General features: G+C 40.7%; 1 protein-coding gene across 1 annotated transcript in view; it reads right to left on the bottom strand.

The window, feature by feature from the left end:
• Positions 1 to 25,265, bottom strand: part of best1 (bestrophin 1) — a 37,605-nt gene extending 12,340 nt beyond the window's left edge. The window contains exons 1-6 of the mRNA XM_003224143.4: positions 25,006 to 25,265; positions 12,818 to 12,977; positions 11,545 to 11,639; positions 8,077 to 8,310; positions 1,558 to 1,712; positions 856 to 933 (exon numbers count right to left, since the gene is read on the bottom strand). Coding sequence (XP_003224191.1) covers positions 856 to 933; positions 1,558 to 1,712; positions 8,077 to 8,310; positions 11,545 to 11,639; positions 12,818 to 12,969 — 714 coding nt within the window. The 5' untranslated portion in view covers positions 12,970 to 12,977; positions 25,006 to 25,265. The remainder of the gene's footprint in view (positions 1 to 855; positions 934 to 1,557; positions 1,713 to 8,076; positions 8,311 to 11,544; positions 11,640 to 12,817; positions 12,978 to 25,005) is intronic.
• Between the last annotated feature and the right edge of the window lie 304 nt (positions 25,266 to 25,569).

Here is a 25,569-nt window from a genome sequence, read left to right as displayed (position 1 = left end):
ATACAAATAAATAAATCTAAACTGCTGGATTGTATAACACAGCAGTTGAGGTGGGCACCATAAGGTCTTTCCTGTGGCAGCAGTTTGGGCGGTAGTGAACATTTGACATGCCTGGTGTATAAGACAGATAACAGCCTTCCCCACAAACTCAATTCATCCCACTAAATACTGTGCAATTGATATGACAACAGCCACGAAGCCACATTCTCAGAGTTCAGGCTAAAGCATCTAATATATTTGTCACATTTGTTGAACACAAAGACAACAAAATCTTGTGTTTGTGGGAAATAAGGAACTTGCAGAGTTCATCTTTAAAATCTCTTAAAATCTTTCAGAGGAACTGTAAATGTAGGTGGGAAAATGCCCTTTGCGTGAATCTACAAGTGTGCCTACCACAACTTCAATAAACTGTGTTTGGCACACTAGAGTTTTATTTATGAGATTCCTAAATGATGGGTTATGCTGGAAGATTATAGAGTTGTGATATGCTTGACAAAAGTTAGTTTCTTTGAAATGCAGGTGTGACCTTGTTGTTGTGTGCTTTCAAGTCATTTCCGATTTAACATTTGTCCTAAAAATCCTCTATAATCTTTCTGAGGAAGTATAAATGTAGGTGGGAAAATGCCCTTTGCTTATATTGCAACTCCAATAAACTCTGTTTGCCAAATTAGAGATTTATTCATGACTTTCAAAAATTATGGGTTATATTGGAAGATATGTTTGACACAAATAAATTTCTCTTCAATGCAAGCTTTACCTTGTTGTGTGCCTTCAAGTTGTTTCTGAGTTATAAGCTGTAATACAATTATCTGTGCTTGGAATCAAAGAGATTACGCACCAACATCCATTTCTCACCTGGGTATAGACTAAAGGAATACTGATCCAATCGTACCCATAGAGTCGGCCACACTGACTGCGCAGAGTGTTCATTTCCTGGTTTCATTGAGGAAGAATAGGTATTACTTGAGGAAAAGTCATTCACCACAATGTTCCCTTTTTCATTTTGCAGAACCAGCTACTGCATGTTAATAGGCTGTGCTTGAAAGGCTCCAAATACTAGTGCAGTGGTTCCCAACCTGGGGTCCCAGATGTTTTTGGCCTTCAACTCCCAGAAATCCTAACAGTTGGTAAAAAGTTTCAGTTGACAATAACATAAGGCTAGAACAGACTAAAACATTTTCTAGACCTAGGTTTCAGCTCAAATTGGAGACATGGTGAAGAGCTAGAAACGCAAGATTCTTCTTTTCTGCTCTTCCTCTGCTGACTTTATAGAGTACAAACTATTTGACTTCGATTTCAGTGACTGAAATAAGCTGAAGACAAAGGGGGAATATACAAGAAATTGAGGGAACTCAGACATTTTAAAAGTAGTTGAAAAAGTTGGTTGGCAGAGGATTAATTGTGATCATTCCTGCCAAACCATTGAAATCAATGGGAATTACCTATGTTGGCTCATCACTCAACCATAGATTGAATGGTTATGCCTAGTTAGGACTAACCTACAGTATGCCAATCAAGGAGTGATTTTTCACATCCACTTACAAATGCAAAACTTACATTTAGGATGCCTTGGAGCAGCACACTGTCACGAATCCGGCCATCATTACGGGCCTTCACTGCCAGATTTGAGAACCACACGCAGGGAATCCAGAACTTGTTATGGGGTGAGTTCACACTATCAAACTTCTTGTGTTCTTCTGGAGTCATCAGGCCTGTACAGAAGATAATAATAATGACAATGATGTTTATTTACAATGCCTTTCCACCAGAGGGTGGAGCATCAAACGATACAATCAAAGGCAAAGACAATAAAACTATACCATAAATATTCAGAAATGGCTTGCCATTGCCTTCCTCTGAATTACACCTATAGCATTTGGTATTCCTTGGCAGTTCACACCCAATCTGACCCTGCTTAGCTTCCAAAATCAAATGGGATCTGGTGACTTCAGGAGTGTACCACAAGGGAACAGAGTATTAAGATGCATAAAAATAAATGTACAAGGTGTCATTTACCACCAGAAATTTTAAGTGAAAACCATAAACATAAGACACAACTATGTCACAATGCCGTATCCATGCAAATACCTCAAAACTTAAACTGAGTTAAAGATGCAAGGGAACTGTACATCTAAATAAGACCTTTCTGTGCACATTGAAACAAATGATGATAATAGTTGTCTGTTCATATGAATACCCAGGCCTAGCTTCTGGTCACCCATAAATGAACACCTACAATTTAATCAGTGGAATGTATGATTCTCACCCCTGTTCCAATGCCTTTTGCAAGTTATTGCAAAGCAAAAGTAAAATAAATCCCAGCTATATATCTCCAACAATCCGAGATTAGTTGCATTTTAAAGCCATTTTAATAAGACAAGAATTCTTCTTTTTAATTCAGTATGCCTTGTCTAAGACATGGTTTTGGCTGGAAGACACATAGACACGCACATTTACTGGTATTAACCAAAAATAATAAAAAATATCATTATTTATGTCATTTTTTCACTGACTTTCTCCCAGAGTGGTACTCAAAGTAGCTCCCAAAAAAGAATTAATTTTAAAAGCTTAACAATAACATTATTAAAACAATTAAAACCTTCCTATTAAATAGTATAAAATCATTTAAAAGGCATGCAAAAGTTAATACATAAATAAAGCACACTCCAGAAACTGGAGTTTCTGAAACTTTTCTATTTCATAAACTTTTCTGTTTCATATTAAAAGGATGTATAAATAAAAAGGTTTTTGACCTCTAGGACAGTGGGGAGGACAGCAGCCTAGCGCTCTCTCTCTCTCTCTCTCTCTCTCTCTCTCTCTCTCTCTCTCTCCCCCCCCCTTCCCCCAAATAATGCAAAGAAAATAGAGCAATTTCTTGCTTTGGTCAATTTGAGTGCCAGATGTACTATTACTTCTGCTTTAAATGATTTTTCTGGCTTTGTTTGGAAATGGGTAGAGAAAGTATGTGTGTGCATGTATGTATATGTATGAGACAAAGAGAATTCGTTAAATGCCACCAAGTTGATTTCAACTTATGGCAGCTCTATGAACGAGAGATTTCCAAGTCAACCAGCCATCAGCCACCCTGTTCAGGCCTTGCAGACTTGGAGCCATGGTTTCCTTGATTCCTGGAATGTGGTCTTCCTCTTACCAAGTATTATTGTCTTTCCTAGTGAGTCATTCCTTCCTTTGATATGCTTGAAGTAAAACATTCTGAATTTAGTCACCTTAGCTTCTGGACAGACCTCAGATTTCATTCCCTGCAGGGCCCCATTTATTTGTCTTTTTAGCAGTCCACAGTATCCATAGAAGTCTTCTCCAGCACCACATTTCAAAGAAGTTGAGTTTTTTCCTACTTTAGTATTCATCATCATCATCATCATCATCATCATCATCATCATCATCATCATCATCATTTAATTACTTATTAATCGCCCTCCATCCACGATGCTCTAGGCGATTTACAAGATAAAATTGTAAAGGATAAAAATACATACATACAAATATTGATTAAAAAATATTAAAATAGATTAAAAGCTCTAGTAAAGAGCCATGTCTTGAGTGCTAGGGTGAAAGGCCCCAACTCACGCATGGCTCTCATATAGGGCGGCAAGGCATTCCATAAGGCAGGGGCAGAAATAGAAAAAGCTCTGCGCCTGGTCCTCTCCAAGTGCACTTCTCTAGGACCCGGTACATAGAGTAAGTCTCGTTGGGATGGTCGTTGCGACCTCCGATGATGGGAGAAGGAGAGACGGTCCCTAAGGTACGATGGGCCCTGGCCGTAAAGAGTTTTAAAAGTCAGGACTAGCATTTTATATAGACCACAGTAATCAGTTGGAAGCCAATGCAGATGCTGCAGCACTGGTGTTATGTGCCATTTCATGGGTGTTCTTGTGAGTAGCCTGGCTGCCGCATTCTGAACAATACGGAGCTTTCGGGTCGTGGACATCTGAAGCCCAACATACAGGGCGTTGCAATAGTCCAGCCTAGATGTGACCGTGGCATGAATGACTGTTGCCAGCGCCTCATCAGATAGATAGGGTGCCAGTTGCCTCGCTTGTCGTAGATGGAAAAAGGCCTGTTTGCTGGCAGCAGCGACCTGAGCTTCCATTGTCAGCTGCGAATCTAAAACGACACCCAGGCTCTTAACAGTGGGCGAAGGAGATAGGACAGCACCATCGAAGGTGGATAGCAAGTGGGTCAGACCAGTTGAACGGCCATGCCAGAGAATCTCAGTCTTCGCCGGGTTCACCTTCAGTCTACTAGCACGTAGCCAGTTCGACAGAGCCTCCAGACATAAGGTGAAATTTTCTGGTATTGACGTTGCTCCAGGCTCCAAGCGCAGAAGGAGTTGGGTGTCGTCCGCATATTGATAGCAGTCTAGGCCGAAACTCCGAACCAAGCTAGCAAGGGGTCTAACGTAGATGTTGAAGAGAAGAGGGGAGAGAATTCAGTGACATATCCTTACACCCAAGGACCTTGTCTAGTTCATTCACAGCTTTCCTTCCAAGTCCTGGCCTTCTTCAGATTTCTTGAATGCACTCTGTATTCTGATTAATGAATGAGCCAATATCTTGAAGTATTAACAAGTCTTTCCCAACTATTTTAAAATAATGTAAATAACCTGTGGTCATGTTTTTTAATGTTTAACTGTAATCCTGTCTTTGCACTTTCTTCTTTGGCTTTCTGCAATAAGTATTCTGAATCTTTGTATTTTCTGATAATGGTATGTTTCCATCTGTATATAGACCTGTTGGTGTTCTTTCCTCCAATTTTCTAGGCTTCTTTTCTCTGAGTCTAATCCTGCTTTACAGATGATATGCTTAGCATATAAGTTGATAAAAGGCAATCTTGCCTTTTATAGACCCAATGTTCAGAGGCTCACACTTGTTCCCAGCAGTCCACTTCCACCATGTGCACTGGCAAAAATGTGTGCAAGATGTGGAAATATTTTTTTTCCAACTTGCATACAGTTGACTTCAAAACTTTCAGCTCCGTTAGCCCCTTTTAGCTGGTTTGTATGAACTGGTCTTCAGATGAGAGACATGAAAAGCGGATTGTTTGCAAAGGATCTAAGTCCATTTCCCCTTGTTGATCAAGCACTTTGCAGATGGCTTTGTTCCAGGTTTCAACAAGAATGGAACTGCAACACCTAAGCATGCTGTTAGATCATGGTGTGGTAATGTCCTAATTTTTTTCCAGATGGCTGTCTTCATAGCCATTGCAAATTTGATTACCAACTTGCTAGTGCCTGGGTGGCGAAGAATAGCATCAGTTCTCTTTTTTGCCACCTGGTGCTTTTTGTTTGTCACACTGCCTGGCTATCGCCCACATGGAAGATTCCAGCATTCAAAAAACAAAAAGAAAAAAAATCATACACCCACACAAAGAAAAAAGAAAAATGGCAAAAGAAAAGTGCAGCAAGCAGAAGGAGAAATGGCCACCAGACAAGAGCCATAATCATGATAAGAAGCACCATAAAGGGGGGGGGGGGAATCTAAATTTTGGTAAATTTGCTTGTTGCTTTTGTTGATACACATGTATCATGTTTGTGTATCATGTTTGCAGGGTCCAAGCAATCATCTGCTTGGATTGTCCATACACAAGGGATGGTCAACTCAAGAAGGGTAGGGGGATGTATTAGAAGGGCTTCACCTGGTCCCGCAAACAAAATCAATGTTCTCCCCCAGACACCTTCTTGAAGGCATGGAGGACATTTTCAGCATGTCTTCATCATTTCCTGCTCATTTTGAGTTTCAAAAACAGCCTTGCTGAGACCTACATTGACCCAGGGAGGTTGCAAAATGCCGTGGAAATGTGCCTCTTGCCCCCTCGTGGACATTTTAGAGCATTTTATTTAAAGATAAAATGGGCTTTTGCCACACACACACACACACACACACACACACACACACACACACACACACACAACACACACACACACAAACAATCTTGGAAGAACCAAGAGCCACTTTGCTCACTTCAGCTTTACAGTCAAAGACCCATTCTGTAACTTTAAAAGATGGAGATGCTTCCTGAGTGTGGAAAGCAGCCCAAAGCACAGCTGGGAAATACAAAAGACTTTGACAAAATATTTTTACATAATGGAGACAATATTGCCATTAATGAAGAACTGGGGTAGATGCCCAAGACTCCAGCCAGCATAAAGAGCAAGAGGGACCCACAGGTATAGCAGGTCTGATTTGCCACATATTGAAGCAAGCAAAGGAATACTCATTAACATACAAAGAAGAGATGTTCTCAGAACACCATTCATTACAGAGACAAAAAAATTATCTCACTGAATGGCAGGGTGATATTGTGATTTAGCTTTGAGTGAGGTTTACAAATTGCACTGAGTTATCAAGCAGTGAGTCCAGTGCAGAAACACTCATTGGGCAACATATATTTGTATTTGGATTACCCCAGCAAAGCTACCAGCTGTGGAAATATTTATACTGCACAGAGGAAAGGAGATTTACGTATGCAGGTTGCCCCCTCAAACACATCAGGAGGGTATATATGTTTCAAAAGGCGGTTATGAAACTCTGCCTCAGTTTTGCATGATCTGCATTTAGAATTGTGAGCAGTTTCTCCACCAGGTGGCAGGGTGGGCTGGCACCATCTTTTCAGGCAATCAGGGCTGCTGTTTAAACTATGGTGGTACTGTTAACTCCTTTCTTTGTTCCTTTGTTACATAGAAGTTTTATTATTTCCAACTAGTATTTATTAATCTGTTCCTTTTATACCATGGACTTTTATAAGAGGAGGGGTCTTCTTCTTTTAGTTCCTACAGGACCACTGCAATGTTGTACATGTTTACTCAAGGGTAATTCTCACTTAATTTGGTGATGTTACATACCCTAAAAGAGTGGTTCCCAACTTGTGCACTTCCCAGGGGCTTTGCGGCCGCTCCAGGAATATAAAATAAAAAGAAATAAATTGAGATAATCTGATAAATTCAAAGTCTTTAAAATACAGTTTCATTGCATAGACTTTACACAATTTATTTGATATCTCTTTACATTTCCTTACTTTCTATTCACACCCCCCCCCCCCCCCCCGTAACACTACTCCTAAACACCATTAACTTGTAAGACATAGAGTAGGCCTAAGGGACTCTGTCATAGACATTTATTTTTAAAAGGGCTCAGTGAGTCAAAAAGGTTGGGAACCAGATCTCATTTGATCTTGGAAGCCAAGCAGAGCCATCCTTGTTCATACCAGGCAATACCTGCTATATTTCAGAGTAAGGGATTGGCAAGACCATCTTTCAATATCTCTTTTCTAAGAAAACCTTATGAAATGTGTTATTCTAAATTTACCTTCAAATCAGCTGTCATACATACCTCCCAGGTATGTATGTATAGGTCTGATGTCTCCCTATCTATCTTGCCTTGTCGTTCTTAAAACTGCAGTCTTATATGATGTTTGGGCTGCAGTATATGCCCACCTATTGAATTTAACAGGGTTTCATCATGGGTATACATGTAAAGGATTGCACTTTTATTTACTACTTTTGTTATTTATCCTGTCTTTCAAAGCAAATGTTTACAAAAGTGCTCACACCAAGAAAAGCCTGTGAGTTCTTTCAGAAATGTTTATAAAGTGAGCAAATACATTATAAGTGGTTGATGTAGATCCTGAACTTGTTTGAAGAAATCATCTGCCAAAGAAATATCCAGCATAGGCTTGAAGAATATAACCCACAACTCCCATGCATGTGGGGGTAGGGGGTGAGGGGGGGGGATCTAAGAGATCAATAAGTCTCAGGTTTTGATCCCCTCCCTCACCTGTACCCTGCTGATGGGCTGTACTGTTGTATTTTAGGAACACACCAGGTTCTCCAATCTATTATCCTCCTAGTATGTTGGGGCACTACTCCCTTCAGCCTTACCATTGTATTGACCATACTGGCTGGGCATGATAGAAATTGTAATCCAACACATTGAAAGCCAGCACATAGGAGAGGGCCAGTATAGGTGTTGAAATCACCATGGTTATATTCATTTGCAACACAAAAGTTTAGACCACCTTCCAATGGATTTTGCACATCATGACCCTGTTGTATTGTACCTGCTGTTACAATATGGTCTATGCTGGGAAACCGCTTGAAGACAGCAGTGCTGACAGAGCGCAGGATGAGCACAGTCAACAGATTGATGTAGCGCATCAGTGTGCGCCGCAGGAGGCGCCCGTACTCGTCCTTCCCATCCACACTGCTGGACACCAGGTTCATAATGCGGTCAGGCCATGGGATGCTCTCGTACTGCCCCCACCAGCGGGACACCACTAAGGTAACATAAAAGCCTAGAATGGACATGGGACAGTCAGTCATAACAAAAGCATTGTCTGTTACTTGTTAGCCTCTACTATTGTGCATCCAATCTTTCTTTCTTTCTTTCTTTCTTTCTTTCTTTCTTTCTTTCTTTCTTTCTTTCTTTCTTTCTTTCTGAAGCTGTTTTTCTACCTATATAATCTAATTTGAGGGTGATGGAAGATCAAATCTAATGTTAACCTCAATCTGAACTGACTCATTTAAATCAATGGAAATAATAAATTTAGCTAATAAATTCCATTATTTTCAATCAGTTGGGATCAACAATGTAGTTAACCCAAACTGTGCCTATGTATGTGGATAGAATTTGGCACAGAATGGTAGAAACGAAGAGAGTGGCAATGGTGGCCAAATGTTTCCATGCTAATAAGGTAAAGGTAAAGGTTTCCCTCTGACATTAAGTCTAGTTGTGTCCGATATAACAGTGAGAGCTCACCCCCTCCCCGAATTTGAAATGCCAACCTTTCGGTCAGCAAGTTCAGCAGATCAGTGGTTTAATCCACTGCGCCACCTCCATGCTCGTAGGCATCACAAATCTGCTCTGGGTTTTGTTCCAGAGTTTAAATGAGACATTGAAAGTGCTCAAGCTGCTTTAGGAATAGCATTCAGCAATTTGGATGGTTCCTTTAAAGTCTAGAAGAAACCCTGAAGTAGATTTACAATATGCTTGATGTGGAAGTCACTGATTTTCATTGGAAGAAAAAAAATACACAAATCTGCCCAACTCCCAACAAAAGTAGCAACACCAGAAGTCTGATTAACAAGCTTTTTTGTTTGTTTGTTTTTGACAAACAAACAGAAAGGCTTATTACAATGTGGTCTACACAGTTTAACATTTTTTTCTGGGTCAGTCCAAAACAGGTAAGCAAGTGATACCTCCTCTCTGCTGTCCACCCAAGACAAAATATCAATCTGGCACATAAGGATGAAGGTTCAGTAGTAAAAAAATACAAAAACAGCAAAGGAAGCAAATAATGTATTGCTGTCCTTTGAAGACACCCAAAAATCAGCTATCTCTCTTGCCCCAATTTAATGGTAGAACCAGCTCTATGTAACAACTCCATCACTAAAGAAGAAAGCAGAATTCTTTGGAAACTCTTGATGACTAACTGCAGTAGTGTCTGAGGCCCCTTCCAGGCAGGCCAAAATTTCATGAGGAAGTAGGCAAGTTGAGAGGATAATGGGAGCCGGGGAGGGAGTCCAGAAGGGGAGAAGGAAGGAAAACATGTGTTTTCCATGTCTCCAGGGATACACAGGCATGGAAAAATGCATGTTTCTCAGGAAGAACCGGGTTTAAAGGGTAATGTTTAGACATGTGTTTTCCAGCCTTTAACCCGATTCCTCTTGCATTTTGGCTAAACATTGTTTAGCCACCCCCCCCCCCCCTTTAACCCGGTTTAACCTGGGTTGTAATGCATGTATATAAGGGTCCTAAGTTTGTGAGATTCTCATTTGTGAAGCCTGCTGAGAACCTCTTATTGTGAAACAGATCCTTGTCTTTCTCTCATTTAATGAGAGTTGGTTAGAAAGGGCCCTGTTGTCCCTTGTCATCTTCTCAGACAGGAGACTACTGTAGAAATGGCAAGACAAAGTTGCCAAAATCAAAAGAGACATCTGTAAGATTAGCCATTTTGCTTCTATGAGACTTAAAGGACTTAATACAGGAAATGCTAAATTCCAAAACTATCCCTATCTAGGATGGATAGTCCCAATTATTCCACCCACTTTCTCAGCTGCTAGTAGAACATCAGACGTTTATCTTTTCTTCCCATTTCCCCCCTTTGTTCTTCATTTATTTCAATTGCTGCAAACTGAATTCAAGAGCCAAAAGCGAGTTTTTAACATAGTGGGAGGAAAAAGAGAGGAGGAATCAAAATTGTGCCTTCCTCGATCAGGTACGTTTGCATTTTGAACTCAGTTTGGAGCAATGGAAATAAGCTGAGAACAAAGGTGTATGGTGAGAGGAGGAAAAAGAAAGCAGATCATCCCAAAAGTAGTTGAAAAAGTGGGATGAGATAATAGAAAATTAATCAAGAGTGCTCCTGTCAACGTGAGACAGTGGGAGAGTACAATATTGAATTAATGTGAAATAAACCTATAAGAAAGGGCGAACTGAAAATAAATAAATAAATCCAGCTTAGAACTGCTTCAAAAAGAACCAATTTTGTGCGAGGGTGATTGGGATTTACAGGTCTAGAGCTGCCGGCTTATGGCCAGGAAGGTGATTACATTAAACATGGAACCGGACCTCAAAATGCTTTGTAGCATTTTATATCCATTTCCCAAAAAGATGTGCATCAGTTGACATGCAGTTAGGGAAAAAAGGAAAGTTACAATTAGCAGCAGGAGTCAATTACTTCTCCCAGGAAGCCAATTAGCCCCCTGCTGGCAAGCCATGCCCATGGATCTTTATTGGCAGCTCCTGTCTGGGATGTTTTACTGTGTCTACAATGTGCCCTGCATTTTGTTGAGCCAATCTTGCCCTGGATTTGGGATACACAGGGAACAATTGCAATGCATGTTTTGGCTGAACTTGGACTTTTAAAAAAGTGACCTATCACCCTTAATGTGCATTGCAGCATGCATTGGCAATGTGTGTTATTTGGCTACCCCAGTCTTGAGTGGGTTTTGAACTGCATTATAGTGTCAGCGTAGAAGGGCTCCAAGGTAGCCACGTCCACTGACCTCATTCAAGAGTCACAATCTGGTAATTATTAAACTTAAAACAAAGCATAGGAGAAGAAGAGCACCACTTTGGTTGTCCTTCCTTGAGCACCCAACTGCTTTGTTTCTGGCTGTTGTTATGAATATGGCAAATACAGTAGAGTCTCACTTATCCAACACTCGCTTATCCAACGTTCTGGATTATCCAACGCATTTTTGTAGTCAATGTTTTCAATATATCGTGATATTTTGGTGCTAAATTCGTAAATACAGTAATTACTACATAGTATTACTGCATATTGAACTGCCTTTTCTGTAAAATTTGTTGTATAACGTGATGTTTTGGTGCTTAATTTTTAAAATCATAACCTAATTTGATGTTTAATAGGCTTTTCCTTAATGCCTCCTTATTATCCAACATATTCGCTTATCCAACATTCTGCCGGCCCGTTTATGTTGGATAAGTGAGACTCTACTGTAAAAACAAAAACAAAACAAAGGCCAAAGCTTTATGTTATTCTTTTAATTTTTGCATTCCTTACCAAGCACAAAGGATACAGGTATCAGTTCAGCATAACTATTGCAGTACAGAGCCAGTTTCTCAAACATCAGCCTTTGACTCTCATTCAGAATCAACCTGGAATGGAAACATAGGAGGCTATGCCCAGTTTCAAAACAGCAAAAGGTTTTCTTGTGATGGCCAGTAATACAACATCAACTGAAGGTCTTTATATACACTCCGTATCCCACCTCACATTTCCTATTCCAGTTCACTTGTTGGACATGTAAGCTCTGCTTTTCTTCACAATGCAGCAAAAGTTACACTTTGAACTGCAGTTCCCAGAATTCCCAAGCCAGCATGAGTACTGGCCAGAAGATTCTGGGAGCACTGATGCAAAAAGTAACTTTTCTGAGTGTTGCAAGCAGATGAGGTTTTTTTAAATTTATTACAGTACTATTCCCTTAACAATGGATTCTATATTCAGTTTTATTTCCACAGACTTCAAAAATATTCCCCCTTGGAAGTTTTGTGAGTCTCCCTAGGTCTTCCATTTGTGAGTTCATGGTATGCTTCTGATCTAAGGTAATAAAAGTGTAGGTTTGCTATTATCCACAGTTTCAGGTATCCATGGAGGTGGTATCTTGGAATGTATTCCCCATGGATACAGGAGTTATGCTGCATTTTAATGGGATTTCTTTCCCACCTTTCTCCCAGAAATAGGACCCAAACTACCTCATAATAATATTGAATGAAGAGTACAGTTAAAATACAAAATGACATTGAATATTGTATATACAGAATAAATAGTAAAGATAATTAATAATACTATGGTTATCTAATTTCTCTATCTGTCTTCTGTCATTTTTGCAGTCATCCAAAATAAACTTGTCATATTTGCCATACCTAAAATGTGGCAATTGTTGTGTATACTACACCCACCATTCCACAAATGACCACCAGGAAAAATGTTGCAAATCAACATCAAAGTGTGGTCAGGATGGCAAAAGTTAGTAAGGAGGAAGCATACACAAGACTAAGAGGGGGTGCAGCAGTTTGCTTTTGCATATGTCAACAGCGAAGGGTAATAAGATTCTACTTGCTCATCTCCCCATAGTGAGTAAAGACTAATTTAGTACTTTGAACTCTGTTTGCAGACAAAGTGGGGAAACAAGAGAAAAACTCATGCATTTTAAAAGCTGCTGAAAAAGTGGTACAGCAGAAGAACAGTCAGGGACTGTTGGATGGTATAGTTATGTCACATTTGTCGCGGTGCCACAGACTCTCTTAGGATTAGCCAGAATACTGAGGCTCACCTGTAGACAAGGCTGATGCCAAAGTAGAAAGAGACGAAGATGAAGAATTCGCAGTAGAGGAGCTTGTAGATGCTTCCTTTCCATTGGAGCAGGAGCTGGGAGAAAGTGCCCAGGCGTGCATCAGCCACACGGTATGTGTATGTCACTGTCATCACAAGGTCTACAAGAAACAAATGCCAGTGAAGTAAGACTGAAGATTTATTGAAAATGAAGGAATCATAGAATCAAAGAGTTGTAAGAGACCCCAAAGGCCATGCAGGAATACACAATCAAAGCACTCCTGACAACTGGCCATTCAGTCTCTGTTTGTATACGTTCAATGAAGGAGACCCCACCATGCTCCAAGGCAGCATATTTCATTGTCAATCAGTTCTTACCATCAGAAAGCTGTTCCTTCCCAACGTTTAGATGGAATCTTTTTTCCTGTAGTTTGCATCAATTGCTTTGTGTCTTAGGCCCCTTCTACACTGTCTTCATATTCTGGGGCATGATCCCAAATTATCTGCTTATCTCAGATTATATGGGAATGGAGACTAACATAATCCAGTTCAAAGCAGATAACCTGGGATATAAGGACAGTGTAGAACGGGGCTGAGTCTCTGGAGCAGTAGAAAATAAGCTCAGTATGATAATAAGCTCTGGTGGGCAGAGAAATAGGGCAAACTTGTATGTCCTATAGCATAAGGATGCAGGAATATGACCTCCAGATATCCTTGACTGGTGAGATATGCTGACCCATTTGAAACCTGATTCTGCTCTAGACAGAGAATATTTTGATGTGAATGTAATGTGGAAAATGTTTCGTAGGAATAGGTAACTTGCAATCTTTTGCCTAGTTCACAAAACCTTCTGGAAGGATCAGTCCTGACTTTGGAAGGATATCCCTTTGGGAGGATATCGCTTTCCTAGAAGTTCACTAACTAGGGAGAGAAGGGGAAAGACAACTGAAGACCCTTGATAGATGGTTGACAAATGAATATAGCTCTTGAAAGGGGAAGGATGTGTGTACATTATGGCATCTGAACAGCAGGATTTACATTACCATACATGATGATGTATGACTAGTTTGCTTATAATTTCTTACTGGAAAATGTTGTTTTTCTTATACCTTTCAATGTCTGAAGGAACTTCAAGGCTGTCTGATTTTTGTATGCCAACACAGCTCTTCCCAGAAAACCAGGACATCACATTTCAGATGGACTTATAAGGCATTTAGAGCAATCATATCATAAACCACCCTGCTTACCAATGTGGTGTTTCTACACTCCTTCAGAAAACTAGAGCAGCTGTTGTGGATGGAGCTTGCGATTAGACTTAAAAACAGCAACTGCAACCACAAACAGACTTCCAAGAGCTTGTTTACAGGCAGGGATGGAGTTTAAGAATAACAGTGGGTGGGGGAGACAGAAAATAGCATGGAGAGGTAACAATAGAGAGTGAAGAAAACAAGGGGGGAATCTAATGGAACTGGAAATTGTGCCATGGGAATTAGAAAAGCATAACAAAAGTAGTTTATTAATCAGAACTGTAACTCTGGGCTGGACTGCTGCCCAGATAATAGTTTACACATGGAAGGGAACATTAAAATGCCTTGATCCCCAGAAGAGCCTGTCCCACAAGGCTCTGTAACATTGCTATGGACTCCTGTGCTTGGATGGTAGGAAACTGGGAAAGGACTGTAGGGACATCTATGACCCTCCAGATCTCATTTTCAGCTGCCAGAAAATCTTGGCCACAGTGGCCAAATGTGAGGGATCATGGGCATAGCATGCAATATATCTAGAGGGCCATAGGTCCTCCTCCCCACATAGGCTGGAGAACTACAACACGTGAAGAGTCCGGGGAATACCCTGTCATCTTATTTCCCATCCTCCACACATTTAGAGAAATGCACAATTGATTTCCACCAAAGAGAAAATGTGACTGTAGAAACTGTCCACAGCACAATGTTTCATATCTTGTAGGTTTCATAATACCCCACTGTGAGGTGAATTTCCTGGCTCGGCCACATCATTGCCTGGAATTGCTCAACGTGATGAATAGCCCTCCCAAAGAACCAGTGTTTATATTATTATATATCTACCCACATGCTCTCTGAAAGCGACTGGAAGATTATTCCAATATGCTATGCCAAAAAACATACCATAAAGATGCTGTGTGGCAGTCAATTGACTAATGAAGAATGACTTCGACTCAAACTAAGCATATGAAAGAAGTGTCCATCTTCTTGCTGTCACCACCCTGCCAATTACTTCTTGGGCACCTGATTGTGTTGGCAGCAAGATAATGCCAGTCTAGTCAGTGGTTGCCATATTGTAATGCTCCAACTAGATACTAATTTGGATTTCTCTAGTAATTTCCAATTCTAGTCAACAAGATTTTCTTTCCAAAAATGGAATAAACTAAAATATGCACATGAACAATCCTCCTACCCTTCTCCCCTAGATGGGTGGTAATGTTAACCATACTAATGACATACATGTTATGCTAATTAACCAATCCAGACAGTGAAATGTGGTCTTCCAGATATTGGATTGCAACTCCCATTAGCCCTAGCCCGGATAGCCAGTGGTGAGATGATGGACAATGGGAGCTGCAGTCATCATCATCATCATCATCATCATCATCATCATTTAATTATTAATCGCCCTCCATCCACGATGCTCTAGGCGATTTACAAGATAAAATCGTAAAGGATAAAAATACATACATACAAATATTGATAAAATTAACATAGATTAAAAGCTCTAGTAAAGAGCCAGGTCTTGAGTGCTAGAGTAAAAGGCCCCAACTCACACATGGCTCTCATATGGGGCGGCAAGGCATTCCATAAGGCAGGGGCAGAAATAGAAAAAGCTCTGCGTCTGGTCCTTTCCAATTGCACTTCTCTAGGACCCGGTACATAAAGTAAGTCTCGTTGGGATGGTCGTTGCGACCTCCGATGATGGGAGAAGGAGAGACGGTCCCTAAGGTACGATGGGCCCTGGCCGTAAAGAGTTTTAAAGGTCAGAACTAGCATCTTATATAGACCACGGTAATCGGTTGGAAGCCAATGCAGATGCTGCAGCACTGGTGTTATGTGGCATTTCAGTCCAGAAACATCAGCAGGGCTGACATAACCTAAGGGCAACTGAATGCAGTGGCAACCATTCCTTTCATTTGCCCAGTGTTTTAAAGCAGCCTTTAGATTTATATCTCACATCAGGGCCCATGAAGGATTATACAGCCCAACAAAGAAAATTATGGGTGTTTTGGTTTTTAGGCCTGTTCTTGGAGTTATTTGGAATGCCGATTCAGAAATTGCATTGGATAGACCACATTAGCTCTATTTCTTAAATATTGTTATCATAAGGTCGAGCAGATGAAGACTAGTATATGGTCCTCCATTTCCTCTGTTTTCTTTGGCACTTATTATTTATTGATTGATTTACCTTATTTATATCCCTCCTTTGTCTACCCCAAGTGGTAGGCACTTATCCAGTGCCTTACACAAAAAACATACACATAAGATAAAATTGAATTAAAATTAATCATACAAAATAGCATAAACTAGAATATATTTCAATGTTAAACACATCATCCAAAAAGTGAAGTCTAAAGCTGTTCCGTAGTCAACTGCACAAATTCTGTTAAGATTTTTGCACCGCACTATTTTCTAAAAGCCTGCTCCCAAAGCCAGGTTTTTACTCTTCTTCTAAAGGCTAGCAGGGAGGGGGCTGATCTCCAACAGTCTTCAAAGGCAACCCACATAGAGCGCATTGCAGTAATCTACATGGGATGTAACCAGAGTGTGGACCCACCATGGCCAAGTCTGACTTCCCAAGGTACGGGCACATTAAGCGCACAAGTTTTAGTTCTGCAGCTCTTAACGGTAAGGGCCCTCCCGGTACGAAAACCCGCCCAACACAAAAGCAAGGGGATCTTGATTCATCCTCCCCTATTCAGCATCACAATTGAATCTTTTTGATTTTTCTTTATTTTCCTGATTCTTTTTATTTAGTGGGACTGACTGGGAGTTGGGGACCTGAGGGATGGTGGGTGGGATGTGCACACGTTTGGGGGCTTTCACCCTTTTAGCTTCTTTTTCTCCTTCCCTTCCTCTCCTTCAGGAAGTACTTCCAAAAGATTATTATTAATAATAATAATTCCAGCAAACAAAGAGAGAAGCCTACCTCCCCTCTAGAGTACAAAGCAGAAACAGCTTTAAGGAAACAAAATCCCAAGCAGAAAGGAGATTGCAGCCTTTCAGGCAAGTGAGGGGATTTTTAAGGTAGCCCAGGGAGGATAGCTCGACTGAGATTCAGTCATCGCTCTTCTTTCCCTGGGCCTCCTTAAAATGTCTTGGAAAGCTGCTGATGTTGGAAGAGGAGAAAGTGTGTGTGCTTGTGTCTCCTCTAGAGTGGAACAGCTTTAAGATGCAGTAAACCCAGTCTCCTGCTCTACAAACAGAAGGGAAAGGATTCAGAAACTTAAGAGTGGTAACTCTGATGCTTTTTTTGAATTGAAGTCTTAAGGATAAGGAAGGGGAACCTGTGGGAAGTCCTCTCCCCCATAATGGGTGCTTTCTTAACCCTGTTGCCCAGGCTCCCTTGAAGGGAAGAAAGGAAAGATTCCCAGGGGAAAGGGAAGCCTTGTAAGTTCCCCATTGCTGCCAATGGACCGGAAATATAATTTTTTTCAAATACTGAACAAAAACGCCCATTCGGCAGCGTGCCCATTTTTGGGCTTCCGACATCCGGCAAGCAGAAACGGATAGCAATTCACCCGAAATGCACAAGCCTATTTGGCATGTTCTGTATCTCAAAAACTAGAGCTGATAAGGAAAACTGGTGCAATTGTTGGAATCATCGGGTCAAATGCTCCCAAAATCAGGTTCAAAATGTATGTTAGCCAGTGTTATAGGAGAAAAATCATAGATATATCTTATTGTATTGCAAAACCATTCTTGAGAAGTTAAACATCCTGGTATTGATTCATCAATGAAAATGGGAAATCAATTGTGTATGTACTGGTAGCCAGATTTAGATACACATTACCATTAATATATACAGTTATATATATTTGGTTTATATCCTATCTTTCTACTGAATGGAACCCAATGTTAAGGATAAGACAAGGTTGGGAAACTTTTGCTCCTCCAGATATTTTAAACCACCTTTACAAAACCTCAACCAACTAGACCAAAGATAAAGGATTATATGGATCATAGTCCAAAACATATGGACCAACTGTGATCCAAAGAGCTCTGATCTAAAGAAACACATCAAACTTAGTCAGGCATTTCTGTGTGGATAGGAGTATGCATCTCTGTAGTGGGAACAGATGCAGAAAGTCTACAGATACAGATCTAACAAGATTTTGAAGAGTAAAAATAGTGTAACAGAAACAGAGGGAGCTGCCTTATACTCAGTATCCCTAGACCAGTGTTGCTGACACTGACTGGCATCTGATCTCCAGGGTCTCAAGAAAGGCTTTACATAGTCTTGCCAGGATATGCCATGGACTTAACTTTGGATCTTCTGCATCCCAAGTATGTTTTATGTTGTTAAGGTGAGACAGAATTTGGAAAGCACAAAATGCAGGTGTGCATAATTTGAGATAACAATGACTTCTTGGTTTTACAGGGTCACTTGTCTTCTCTATGCTATCCTTTGAGGAAAGCACAATCATATTTAATCCATAGATTGACTTGATCAAAATAGGAGACAAAGATGAAGAACTCGCAGTAGAGGAGCTTGTAGAACTCTGGAAAGGGACAATATTTGGATCATTTTTATGGAAATGCAAGTCATTGGGCAACATTCAACACATATGTTAGACAGGTTAGCACTTTTCATTATAGCATGGTACCCTAGACTTTCCCAGCATTTGATGTTGGTGACACACTTTTTAGACACACATCATTTTGTGGCACTGTAATTCAGTTTTACTAGCATTGTAATTAAGTTTTACTACAGAGGTTAAACCAACACCTTATAAGAGATTTGGACATATACATAAATTGCAATAATTAAGTGGAAGGGGAACACAACATATGAAAACCTCTCAGTTATATATATATATTTAAAATATATGATTCATTGCTTATTTCACAAGACTCAAGAGGTTTCTTGTTATGTTTGTGTTACATACCTACATACTGCAGCCAACACACAGTTTGAAAAGTGTTGCACTGGACAGACAAGCTGAAGAATATAAAAATCACAATCACAACAGCAACAGCAGCAGCAGCAACAACAACAATATACTATTATTAAGAAGAAAACTTTATCCCACCTGAGGACTTAAAGTGTCTTACAACATTTAAAACAAACATATGCATTCATATGCATTCATAGATTGAAAATATCTCCCTTCTCCCCCCAAAAAATTCCAAAAAATCAACCTTGATTTTGCCTTTTTATATAAAAGACATTACTGTACTTTATTATGCCAAGAAGAGATTCGACAGCTAGATCAGCTTTAGGAATTTAAGACACAGTTGAAGACCCATCTCTTCTGGCAAGCTTACTCAATCAATTTTAAGTTGTGAATTTTAATCTGCATTTTATCAGTTGATTTTAGTCCATATTTTAACTCTGTGTATCTTGTTGTATGTCTTTTAATAGTGTTTTAGCTATACTTGTTTTAATGATGTTGTATCCTGCATCAAACTGCAGGGAGAGACGGGTAATAAAATATATTATTATTATTATTATTATTATTATTATTATTATTATTATTATTATTATTATTGTAAATAATGGGACTTCAGCATCAACAGATTTTGGTATCTATGGGGGTACTTGAAACAAACAAAGCAGTAAATACTAAGGACCTACTGTAATTTAAAAATTCACAGTTTGCAAATGTTAAGAACATTTATTTATTCTTGGAAAATAGGTCCAGCTTCAGGGTTACGTTAGATTTGACAGCTGATATAAAGCGACACAAATCTGTCCTGTTTATGAAAAGACAAGAACCTGATTTCAGTATTTGGGTCACATTTGTTTTTCCCAGAAAAGTTATCCCAAATCGCAAAGCTAACTGTAGCTGCGCTGGTGGGAGAATTCTGTGAGTGAGATCCATTTTGTCCGGAACTTAGATTAAAAGTAAAAGGCTGGAAAGTGGCTTTAGAAATATCTAAATACAAATCAAATTGACTAAACAAACTGTACACCCTCCCCTTGGGAGCATTGTTTTCTGAGAAGTCTACTATCTTCATTTCTATTGCATTTTTGGCTTCCAAATTTGCATGTTCACATTTTTAAAAACTCAAGCAATTTCTTCTGTCCATTACAAGACACCTAATGGGAATACTACAAGGGATTCCAAAGACTGTTGTCTCAGCCGAAATTCAGAAAGCAATTTCCTGAGCTCAGATCACTTCTTTTAAGCTCCTTGCAGGGATTTCAGAACCATTTTTAAAGTGCGAGAGTTCAACAGTGGCTGGCAGGTTGTTATTACTTTTGCCTGCTTCCAAGTTCTTGCAAGGTAAGGACAAACTATTTTTTGCTTTCTGTTGTGACATAAACATGCTTAAATAGGAGGAGGATTGCAAGCTTACTTGGGAGTAAGCTACACTGAACAATAAAGGGTATTTTTTCATTGTGTAGATGCCTTACTATGGAATCCTCTTTCCTTGCCTCCACTATATCCACAGGTAGATTTGTCTCCCTCAAGCATTAGAAATGTAGAATACACATCTTTACCAAACATGGACAATTCCAAGCTCTTGGCTGTGTAAATGATCCTCATGAATTCTTCCGCAGTATATATAAAATCTAAGATGTCCTCGAGTGGCCTTCCAGTGTAGCAGTTTTCCTACTACGTTGCTCGTTGTGAGGTTAATATTGTAGAAGGAGGGTAAAGCTAGAATACACCATCTGTGGAATTCAGTTAGTGCTGAGGGGAATTCTCTAGCTTTGATGCAGGATGGGTTCAAAGATGGAGACTTCAGAGGTAGGAAGCAGACAGGCAAAGGTGAGACAGAAGAAAACCTTTAATTGCATCAGGAATACTGAGACCTCAGGTGAGAAAAATTAAATCACTCTTTTTTATGATGAATCTGAGCAGACCATTAGGATGGCTATCTGCTTTGACATGTGGATTTATATAATCCAGTTCAAATCTGGATTCAGAAACTGGATTACCTGTATATACTTGAGTATTAGCCGACCCAAATATAAGCCGAGGCACCTAATTTTACCACAGAAAACTGGGAAAACTTATTGACTTGAGTATAAGCCAAGCGTGGGAAATGCAGCAGTTACTGGTACATTTCAAAAATAAAAATAGATACCAATAAAATTACATTAATTGAGGCATCAGTAGGTTAAATGTTTTTGAATATTTACATACAACTGTAATTTAAGATAATAAGACTTTAATAAGACTGTCCAACTCTGATTACCTATATACTCGAGTATACACTGACCCGAATATACTTACTTACTTACTTACTTAGGCGATCCCTCATAGTTCGAGGACGATTGTCTTCCATCTTGGGGGTGTGTCCGTAGATGGCTGAAGAGACCTATTCTTGATCTGCATGTTCTCCTGCAGTGAGGACATCGGTTTCCAGGTGGAAGGCGGTCCCGGTCAGGGTTGGCTTGACGCTCCTTCCTCTTGGCATGTTTCTCCCTTAAGCCCTCAGTTCGTGCCTCTTCGAACTCCGCAGCACTGCTGGTCACAGCTGACCTCCAATTAGAGTGCTCAAGGGCCAGGGCTTCCCAGTTCTCAGTGTCTATGCCACAGTTTTTAAGGTTGGGTTTAAGCCCATCTTTATATCTCTTTTCCTGCCCACCAACATTATGTTTCCCGTTCTTGAGTTCGGAGTAGAGTAGCTACTTTGGGAGATGGTGATCGGGCATTCGGACAACGTGGCCAGTCCAGCGGAGTTGATGGTATAGGAGCATCGCTTCAATGCTGGTGGTCTTTGCTTCTTCCAGCATGCTGACATTTGTCCACCTGTCTTCCCAAGAGATTTGCAGGATTTTTCTGAGGCAACGCTGATGGAAACGCTCCAGGAGTTGGGTATGATGTCTGTAGACCGTCCACGTTTTGCAGGCGTAGAGCAGGGTTGGAAGGACAATGGCTTTATAAACAAGTACCTTGGTATCTCTACGGATGTCCCGGTCATCAAACACTCTCTGCTTCATTCTGAAAAATGCTGCGCTCGCAGAGCTCAGGTGGTATTGTATTTCAGTGTCGATGTTGACTTTTGTGGAGAGGTGGCTGCCAAGGTAGCGGAAATGGTTAACATTTTCTAATGTGACACCATTAAGCTGTATTCCTGGCATTGCAGAGGGGTTAGCTGGTGCCTGTTGGAAGAGCACTTTGGTTTTCTCGATGTTCAGTGAGAGACCAAACTTCTCGTATGCTTCTGCGAAGGTGTTTAGAGTGGCTTGTAGGTCTTCTTTTGAGTGTGCACAGACTACGTTGTCATCAGCATATTGGAGTTCTATAACAGATGTTGTGGTGACCTTGGTTTTGGCTCTCAGTCTGCTGAGGTTAAATAGCTTGCCATCTGTCCGATAGATGATTTCCACACCGGTGGGAAGCTTCCCATCAACAAGGTGAAGTATCATAGCAATGAAGATGGAAAATAAGGTAGGGGCAATAACACATCCCTGCTTGACACCTGATTCCACCTTAAATGGGTCACTTTGGGAGCCGTTGCTGTCCAAGACTGTTGTCATCATGTCATCATGGAGGAGCCGCAGGATGTTCACAAATTTGTCAGGGCACCCGATTTTTTGGAGAATGGTCCAGACAGCACTATGATTCACTGTGCCGAATGCCTTTGCAAGGTCAATGAATGCCATGTATAGAGGTTGGTTTTGTTCCCTGCATTTTTCTTGGAGCTGTCGAGCAGTGAAGATCATGTCCACTGTTCCTCTGGAGGGACGGAAACCATTCTGGGATTCTGGGAGGGTGTCTTCTGAGACAGGGAGAAGGCGGTTTGTAAGGATTGACCCGAATATAAGCCGGCCAGAACCCTCATTCGAGTATAAGCTGGGGGGGGGGAGGGGGTCAGCCCTAAAAAAGGGCTGAAAACTCAGCTTATACTCAAATATATACGGTATATGGAAGATCCAGCCTGAACTGAACACAAGCAAGGGTTTCTGCCACAATTGAAGAGAGGATTTAAGCAGGTAATATCCTAAATAGCTTTGTGCTAAAAGGTAACAAGCAAAAGAAGGGGAAAAATCAGTACAAGAACTTTGTTGCTTTTGGCATCTGCTCACCATGAGCCCAGCCTGGATCTACACAGATATCTGCAAGCAGACGTATAAAAGTGATGAAAATGTTTACAATTACATGGTAACTACAATTCAATGGAAAATGAAGAACCTGACAATCTGAGGAAAGAGAAATGGACAGACTTTCTTCTGACATAGTTGGTGATAAGCTTAGCTTTTTTGCTATCTGACAATAGAATGAAGTTCTCTAGTTCACCAGATAGTAAATGTTACAGTTTACTGGTGCTCTGCGATTCTACATAAAAACTGAAAGAGGCATGCAGACAATCTGATATACATCATTTTAAATTGGGGGGGGGGGCATATCTTAAGGTAACATAACAAGTCTTAACTTTCTTTTAATTTCCCTTTAGTTCCTATCATTGGATTATCTAAGACTGAAGGTTGGGTTGCTGACCTGAAGGTTGCTGGTTCAAATCCACGAGACAGGGTGAGCTCCCATCTGTCAGTTCTAGCTTGCAGGGACATGAGAGAAGCCTCCCAGCAGCATGGTAACACATCCAGGTGTCCCCTGGGCAACATCTCTGTAGACGGCCAATTCTCTCATATCAGAAGCAACTTGCAGTAAGTTCTCAAGTCACTTCTGACACGATTTAAAAAAAATAAATCTAAGGCTGCCATCCTATACCTGTGGCATGGAACTCAGTAAGGCTTTTTTCTGAATATACTTAGGCAACATTAAACATGAGTTTCTTTTCTTTTCTTTTTTGCCCACTCAGTCCATGGACTTCAATCAAAATATGGCAAAAAACCTAGCAAAAGAACTGTGTTATCTTTACAAACTGCAAGAATGGGGCATAGAGTAGTTACTATTTCACACTCAATAATCTAAAATAAAAAGCTGTTATCCCACGAGCAGCTTTTACAGTCAGAATCCTCTCTAGGTCACACAGATAACAAGCATCTGCTTTGGTACACCTGAGGAAAAAGGTGTGTGCCAATGCTTATGGTTTGTGGACGTGTAGGAGGAGACAGCACTCACTGTATTCACTTATAAAGACAACTTGTACATTTCAAAATAGCATCCTTAAACCATCGTGACCAGCTGCAAGGAAAAGCAGGGCTTTATGCTTGTGGAAAAGAGTCAGCATAACATTCGGGTTTGAGCATTGGACTATGACTCTGGAAACTAGGATCTGAATCTCTGCTCCATGGCTGACATGGAAACTCTCTGGGTGAGTCACACAATCAGCTTCAGACTTCTTTTCTTCTGAACAAATCTTACCAAGAAGACCCCATGATTGCTTCATCTTAGGGTCATCATAAGTTGGAAATGATTTGAAGGCACACAACAAGAAGATGGAATAATTGTGGCTGGAGCTCAGCTCAGCTTGCATGGACAAGGACCAAAGCTGCACCTGCTGAAACCTCTTCTCATGAAAAATTCAGGAGCAGCTTGGTCTTGCTTTTGCATCAGTTCATCAAGACCAGCAGTCATCAAATGTAAGATTTGTGGGATCTTAGTTTTTTCAATTATTTTTACTAGAGTCTCAGAATCCATGGATTAGAGACTAGTGCGGATGGCATACGTTTGGAATTAACAATGTTGAGTGCAAGAACTTGCTTCAGATGTTACAGCTCACCATCCTTCCCTATGCAAATCTACCCCTGGTTATGTCAAAATGAATTTATTTCAGCAACATAATGGCATAAGTTGGCTGTCATTTTTTTCCTGAAAATGATTGGGAGTCTTGACAATCTCCTTCAAATTACCTGGCCAGATCTATCTTCAGCCTTCCAGTGACCTAGAATCAGTACTATTTGGTTTTCAAGCCATGCTTTATATAATGGTTGAACATCATAATTGGAAGCCAAAAATAAAACAAAACTAATGACCACCTGAGAGAATAAAGTTGCCCGTTGACCCGTCCCATAATAAAAACACAGTGTCTAACAAGACGGAACTCTAGTGCATAATGCGCAATGGGTCACAGAGGTACTTACGGAAACTGGGTCTGGCTTTGCACCTGGGACTTGATGCTCTTGGCCTTGCATGTGTCCTGGTGGGGTTCTTTGTCGGCACACTCCACGCTCCACCTCTTCCCACCTCTGTGGCTTGTGGGTGATTGGACCTGACAGTGACACAGTGCTCTAAGAAGCCTGAAACCCACTTGGGAGCCACAACCGGTCACTTGATGCTTTAATCCCACTTCCATTACAAAAGAAACTCTGTGGTGCTTTCCCCCCCTTGTGTTCTCTCCTAATCTTCCAAGTAAGCCCTGCGTGTTTACAGAGGCAGCTGGGGGTGGGTTGGGGGGTGGGGGAGGGAGGGGAAATGGGGGTGGCCCCTTGCTTGCCGGCTCGCCTGCTTGCTTACTCCTGGCACAGCTGTGGCGGCTGCAAGAAGAAAGGCATTTCTCTTGCTAATTCTTTCCTGTTTGGATCTTTTCTGAAATGTCACAGTTCTTGAGAATCCCCAGGGATTAATTGGGGCTGGAATTTTCCAAAACACTTATAAGGGGTTTGTCCTGTGGGACAAAGCACAACCCCGACAGGCCTTGATCCAGG

The sequence above is a fragment of the Anolis carolinensis genome, chromosome 1 (assembly GCF_035594765.1).
Source record: "Anolis carolinensis isolate JA03-04 chromosome 1, rAnoCar3.1.pri, whole genome shotgun sequence".
NCBI lineage: Eukaryota > Metazoa > Chordata > Lepidosauria > Squamata > Dactyloidae > Anolis > Anolis carolinensis.
Note: the sequence above shows the minus strand (reverse complement) of the source record. Positions and strands in the feature narration are given on the sequence as shown.